General features: G+C 35.1%; 1 protein-coding gene across 2 annotated transcripts in view; it reads right to left on the bottom strand.

Annotated features, from left to right (window-relative positions):
- Positions 1-7,573, bottom strand: part of LOC123016281 (rho GTPase-activating protein 20-like) — a 43,114-nt gene that overhangs the window by 25,820 nt on the left and 9,721 nt on the right. For both annotated transcript variants that reach the window (XM_044416580.1, XM_044416581.1), the window contains exon 2: positions 4,878-5,187. In XM_044416580.1, coding sequence (XP_044272515.1) covers positions 4,878-5,087 — 210 coding nt within the window. In that variant the 5' untranslated portion in view covers positions 5,088-5,187. The remainder of the gene's footprint in view (positions 1-4,877; positions 5,188-7,573) is intronic.

The following is a 7,573-nucleotide window of genomic DNA, read 5'->3' as shown; positions in this document are numbered from 1 at the left end:
TTTATCTCTTTCACAAACCGCTACGACCTTTCACAATCAATTGGAATTTCAAATTTAAATCAAAATTCTAAGTTTAAGACCCCAAATTAGATTTTTAGCTTCGAATTACAAGTTTAGATCTAAATTCTGACAATTCTAATTGATAAAAATATGTCTTAGAAATTGAAATTTTAAAAAAGCCACAATTTCTGACTTGAAATCTAGCATTAAAATGTTTTTGTAATTTTTGGTCAACAAAAATTTTATTTAATCACGGTAACAAAAATAGGACTTAAAATTCTAAGTTTAAGACCCCAAAGTAGATTCTCAGCTTCGAATTACAAGTTTAGATCTGAATTCTGACAATCATAATTGATAAAAATCTGTCTTAGAAATTGAAATCTCAAAAAAGCCAAAATTTTTGACTTGAAATCTGGCATTGAAAATTCTTCTGTAATTTTAGTCAACAAAAATTATATTTAATCACGTAACTAAAATAAGACTCTTTAAATGGAAAAGTTAGAAATTCAAATTTAAATCAAAATTTTTAGGTATTCCTGTAATTTACAAAAATTCCAAATTTCGTAAAATGTTTTTGATTGTGTTTCACACTATCGGTGATCTTTTCAATTTGTTTATCTCCTTCACAAACCGCTACGACCTTTCACAATCCCATCATTCTTCGATTCTACAGTTACTCCCGTGTTTTGTCCACAACTCATAACCGATTGACTTCTCTTCGATAGTTAGCCACGTGTGAAAGGCCGCACGACATCCGACCTCGTTTGTCATTTGTTTATTGTTGATACACTTAACGATTAGTTCGCTCGTGCCTTTGGAATGTTACATAACGGTTCCATCCTGATATAAAATACTTTGTAATGCCTTCCTTCAAGTTTTCTTTTTCTTCGACGACCACTACATTAAATAGAGTGCCTCGAAACGGGATCCGCCACTGCAATTTTCGATTCCACGCCAAAAACATAATCGCCGGTGAAAAAAACGACCCCACATACCACAGACTGCAAAACTAAAGAGTGAAATTGCTGAGAAAAAGCAGCACGTGACACTACTAAACAAAAGAAAGTTGCAAGAAAAATTGAAGAAACTGAAAACAGCGACCGTTAGCAGCTTTTTCGCATATTAACGGTGCTGAAAATGCCCCTTTTTCCCTAACATATCTCTTGTCTAGTGTATGCTTGGCTGTTAAGCTCTCGTGTAATGAATCGGATAAATGAGCTGGAACGCAAACAAGCCTTTGATGCGTTCGACTATAAGCCCCAACAGCAGTTATACACTCCTAGTAAATCTTTCGCGATTGATCGTGTCGGAGGAGAAGACTGCACTAATAAGATTACGTAGGATTGCGCTCTGAAGTGGCCTCAGGCTGCTCGTTATGCCTATTTTTACGATTAACGAGATCCAAACAACGGGAGCAAAACGAATTTTACGATTGAAAGCCGTAAATCAGGACAATCGATACGATACCGATGCGAATTTCAACCAATAAAAGCACGTAAGCGACGAAAATTAATAAAGAAGTGCTGCCGCCACATGCCATTAGACCAATTGCACATGGGAGCTTCTGGACAGTTCTGGAAATTCATATGAGGTCGTGTGCCTCCAGATTTTCTCTTAAACAATGGCGTTTTCGCTGAAATTTGGGGCAAAAAGTGTGTTCGGAAGGCTTGACTTCCTACAATTGCGCATTAGATCCGTCATCATGCATGAGTGGAGAAGACAAACGCATGTCGAAGGTAGGCAAATCGAGGTCATGTAGGAAAGAACAAAAAGACGCACCTCTGGAGATATGACAAGATGATTATCCAACCGAAAGAAGAAATGTTATAAATACCAGACCGCAAGAAATAGGTCCTTTTTCTCGTATTTTCTAAACGAATTAGGATTGAAGTAATCATTGTAATGAGTTGAACCATAACGAAACGCTAGTAGGTCATTACTACTCTTCGGTCGGCTTACTGTTACCGGCCTTTGAAGAATCCACCGTCACTCTTCATCACTTCAATTATTTAAATATCTCGGTTTCCATGAAATCACAATTTTCCTATCAAAATCGTGACTAAATTGTTACCAAATTGATTTCTTACGGTTGTTGTCTTTGTAGTATTGTACTCACTGACCTAGGAGATCTTATTCAGAACGACGAATGACGACAATCTCGTCTTTTAATTGCAGCAAAAACCATCAGCAGTCACCCGTCTGAACAATACGCGATTAAAACGGTCGTGTACACAGGAATTAATAAGCTTTTCAGCAAAAAGCGGTCGCGAAATACATTAAAAATCATGAGCTTTTCGATGAAAAAAAGCCGGATTTTTCCGGCAGTGACAGCAATTTGTTTGGTTATCTGATCACGAGTGATGCATCTGAATTGTTAGCATATCTAAACAAGGAAACATCAGTGCATTGTATATCTTTGGCGATTTTTCAGAGTTTCACTCACAGTTAGACGATTGTGTGCTAAACGGGATGCAAATTTCGGGGCGTGATAATTCCGTTCCACCACCGCACGTTTCACTAGCTCAAAAATATTATACTTGCTCAATGAAATTATTAATTAACGTGAAAGCTCGAACCATTTCAGGAAAAAGCGTGAAGGGGCTTGGCTGAAATTTCATACCACTGATCGGAAGCAATACATTGCGAGAGCGGTGGCCGAATTAGATCATTGTTCACGAGAGAGAATTCCTTCCAAAAAATAAGAAAACCAGTGACAATTCAAACAAAAAAATTACGGACCAGTCAGCCAGTCGTTACAAAAATCATAAAAAATATGGTTGCGTGTTTTACAAAATTACTACAATTAACGCCAAAAATGGTATTACGGTACAAGGTCGAACAACAAAGTGCAACCAAATAATAAAAAAAAACTGTTCAAGAAAAGTACACTCAGAAAAGTTGAAAATGACGTGTCCATAAACCGACCCTCATTATTTGGGTCCTCCTACCTAACCGCAGTTATAAACCATCTGCGAGGAGGAAGTAATAAAAATGCTTTTGCATTTAGCCTCAACATTTCTTTTAAGTAAATCCTGTCATGGGATTTTATTTCATTAATAATAATTATTATAATTAAGGGTGTGTAAAATATGTCATACAGTGTTATTCTGAAACGAGCAAATTTGTAACTTTAAAACGTCATTATTCTGTCTCAATAGAAAGAAAAGTATTTTTTTTTGCCTTTGGAATTTTTTTCTGCTTTTTAAGTTTCATCACAATGGCGTTTTTATTTTTTCGACAAAAATGTAACTTTGACAATTAATTAATTAATTATTGTAACCGTTATTAGCGGAAAAACAATAAAATGCTGCCTGATCTAAATCCAATAGAAATTTTATAGTTCGCGACTACCGAAGTTTTCAACTCAAAGTTCGCGAATGAAATTTAAAATAAAAAAATTGGCGCAGCACGTTAATAACGTTTGGGACCATTTCCGCTACTGACAAATTTGCCAAAATTTGGTGGATAATATGCATGAATGTTTAGCCAACAATGGATATCATACACATTACTGATATTAATTAGTGATTATAATAAATAAAATATTTGTAAAATCTATAATTTTTGCCTTTTATTGAAATAAATAAAATTAATTATTTAAATTTAAAGCAATTTTTGTCTTTAATTATAATAATTATTAATAAAATAATATCTCCTGCTTTGAAGTTTTACTATTTTTCATGAATGAAAGCAACAAATCTTTTCAGAATGTTATTGTTTTGTCGATAATACCAATTATATTAATTAATTAATTAATTGTCAAAGTTACAATTCTGTCAAAAAAATAAAACCACCATTATGATGGGACTTAAAAAGCAGAGAAAAATTCCAAAATCAAGAAAAAATTTACTTTTCTTTCCAATGAGGCAGAATAATGACGTTTTAAAATTACAAATTTGCTCGTTTCAGTATAGCACACCGTATAACACACTTTACACACGTTTAATTATAATAACTATCAATAATGAAGTAATATCACCTGACAAGATTTACTTAAAAGAAATGTTGAGGCTAAATGATAAAGCATTTTTATTACTTTAATTAAAGTAAGAGGACCCAAATAATGAGGGTCGGTTTATGGACACGTCATTTTCAACTTTTCTGAGTGTACATTTACTGTTTTAAAAATACTCAATATCTAAGCTTCGAGTAATCGTTTATGTGAAATGATCTGTGTAATATCGTCACTGACAATTAAGCTCAACTAGTGTAAGAAATGTTTGCATCCAGTTAAAATTTAATGGTTCGGATAAGCGTCCCATATGGTTGCCAAACTGGCGACCGGCTGCCATAAATTGGCATCTTTTGCCATTAAGTGAAACCAATAAAAATCGTATTTTGTCCAGCGTTTGAATTAATTAACGTTTTGCCACCAAAACGACCGTAAATCATCTCGAATCCTGAACTTAATGTGCCAGAATCTATTAAAATTGCGACTTTCCGAAAACGTCTAACTGTTTTAAATTACCGTTTTATTTTTCCTCTTCAGTCTCATAATAACATATAAGTAGAACTGTATTTTTTGTCGCAATTAAAGTGTCTCGGCAAAATGTGATAAATTCAAATCATTTCGAAAAAATTTCGCGGCATTCTGGAAAATAAAATCCCACAGATCCCACGTTACAACTCAACATCATGTTTTATTTATTTTACTTCATATTTCTATAGAAACTAGTTTGTCTCGCGGTGCGAAATTTGTAATGGTAATGGGAAAATGTTTATAAATACGGACGAGACTCTAATTACCGCCCAACGATTTAAACATTTTTTCCGAAAGGAAAAATTGATAGAAATCACGCAAAAAGTCAATTTGGCCTAGTTTTCGCAACACAAACTTGATTTATTGAGCAGAAAATGACCCGATTCCTATGACTTACCTCTTTGAGTCCATCCAGCCGTCCCAGACTCCTCGCCTGTCTCAGTCCATTTTCTTGTCTGCGACCTTTTTTCCTCCTTTCCAACAATCTGGGCTTTCGGGGCGTCACCGGTTCGTTATCTTCCGGATCAGAATGCACTTCTGGACAATGATAAGTGTACCTCCTCCTCGACGAAGGACTCGTGATTCGCGTTATGAGGTTGTCGAACATGTTTCGTTCTTAGAATCCTCCTTTGGACATGTTGACCTTTCCGGTTTACCCAAACGTTTAGCGATCGATTGGTGTTTGCTTAGGGCACGTGCTGACCGGCCTGCAATCACATTTTCAAAGACTAATTAGGATTTCTTGTCTCGATCGTTGCATAAATATTGGCTTTGAAGTTGAACAACCTTATCGATGACTCGAATTTTTATCGGTGTGCCTTTAGAAAGTTTCTAATGTTCCGACAATTGAAACATGTCGCACAATTACGCAACTATTTGACAGTAGGTGGAGTCGTGTTTGTTCCACAAGAACAATACGCGAGATGTTGAAACCTATCTAATCCTGATCTATTTTCGCATTACGCAACTCGGGGATAATCACTATGTAATCTATTTTACCATGCTTATTAAAAATCGACTTTTATTCATAATAACATAGCACTACTGTTGATGGCCGCTCATTATCGTGATGATTTTATTTCATGCAAAAAATCAAACTATAATTGATTCGTTTAGCTATTTCTGACGTCGAAGATTACAGGAGTGCCTAGAGACCATTGCTTAACACACAAATGTTCAAAAATGTACTATGTGAGAAATGAGAACCTCCGGTTATTACTATTTATTTAATGAGAAGATAAACTGGAATTGGGGACGGTAAAGTAGACTGATGTGGCAACACTATACATATTGTATAATGATTGATATTTCTTAACAAAAAATTATAAAAAACGAGCACTTTGTTTAAGAAATTTTATTTTTTTCAAATTCAAATACAAAAATGTCCGCTCGAATGCGGAAGCCCAACCCAGTCCAGATACTGAATGGTGAGTATTTGCGCAAATAACAATACGAAGCACCGTTAAAACTCAAACACTCTGTAGCTCAAGAGGCATAAAGTATGCGTTATCATGGCACGTAATAAACTTTGTGGAAATATGTAACCGAAAACCCGTGTAGTCTTCATAACGGGATAATATTTACAGCCGTGGTAACCATTTTATCAGCCATTTCGTGGTATATGACCACCATCCGTTCTTCATACCATAATTTGAATACAAGCAACGTATGACTTTACACATTCGAGACATTTCCGGCAAACACTAAACGCCACTCGGGAGTCATACCAATGAGAAAAATCGGGAGGAGAATGAAGGAAGCCTGAGAGGAATGTCGGATTAATCCAACATGGAAAAATTGAGATAACAATTTAATCGCATGAGTTCAGTTTTAAATTTTCCGACAAGTTATGTTATCTTGAAACTGGTAGTCGGCTGACAAGCCAAGGCGTTATAATTAACAAGTTCCTGTTATTATTTTTCATCCCGACAAGATTTTTTCCGGAATTTGCAACTAAAACTTAGCATAATTGACGAAGAGAGGATTTGCCTGTCAAAAATGAAGCATTAATTCGTCCGAAATGCAGCCTTATCGCAAGTTTGCATCGCTTGCACCTCCCTTGTCATGTTAAATCGCTTCTTCGTTTTTTCATATTCAAGCCGAAAATTGATGGGAAATGTGACAACACAACAGAAACCAAAAAACAAACACGAGTCCAGGTTTTTGACCCACGAAAAGCCACAGATTTCTCAATGTGTTTGCAGTTTCGAAAAAATGCAATTGCAGCGTTACGCTCGCTTGATTATTGAATATGCAATATGAATTTAATCGCAAATTCATCAACTGCCATAGATGTTTGTCCACTATCACACGAACTTTCACCTCTGATTGCTTCTTGTAAAATTGGCATTGCGACCTTGAATTAGCGCATTTCTTTGTCATGATACCAACCTTGATGAGAGGAATTTCAAGTGAGATTTAAAATACAAAAATTGCTCGACGATGAAACATTTAAAACACTGTTTACACTTAAATATTTGCTTGTTCTGTGCTACAAAATACACAAGAGCTTTATTTAAACCATTTCCTCGTTCTATTAATTTTTGTTTGCTATTCAAATTTATGATTTCATAATAAAGACTAAATAGGTTTTAAATGATAATGGACTAGTTTAAATTGTATCGAAAGGCAAACCTTCCTGATTTCAATGCAAGGTCAAGGAGCGCGCGATCTCGAAAAACTCATCTACATTTCGCACTATTTACGAACTAGAATTACCAGTTATCGGTTTATTATTATTCAGTTCCTAATTTGGAAAAGTGAACTCATTCCGGTAGTTAAATATTAAGTTTTTTCTCATCGCGAAATCACTGAAACATTGATTTCGAATAATTCTTTCAGTAGTTTCAGCAATTCCAGTTTCAAGTTCGTAAAAATCTATCAAAAAGTGTGATAAAGAGAAGAGATTTCTTTGTTTATACTTATCGGAAAGCGTCATAACAGGTCTATAAAAGCACCTGTTGGAGACCCAAAAAAAAAAGGTAATTGTTTGTTTAGTGTCTTTTAGAAGGAATCCATGCACACGTGTGCGTCCAATACCGGTGCTAATAGAAAAAGTAAACACTTTTGCAATCCTCAACATCTCAATATGTT

Source organism: Tribolium madens, unplaced genomic scaffold (genome assembly GCF_015345945.1).
Source record: "Tribolium madens isolate multiple individuals breed KSU strain unplaced genomic scaffold, Tmad_KSU_1.1 Scaffold_1;HRSCAF=32;Tcas5.2_LG8, whole genome shotgun sequence".
NCBI classification, from domain to species: domain Eukaryota; kingdom Metazoa; phylum Arthropoda; class Insecta; order Coleoptera; family Tenebrionidae; genus Tribolium; species Tribolium madens.
The sequence above is the reverse complement of the archived record's forward strand: the minus strand, read 5'-3'. Positions and strand labels throughout refer to the sequence as shown.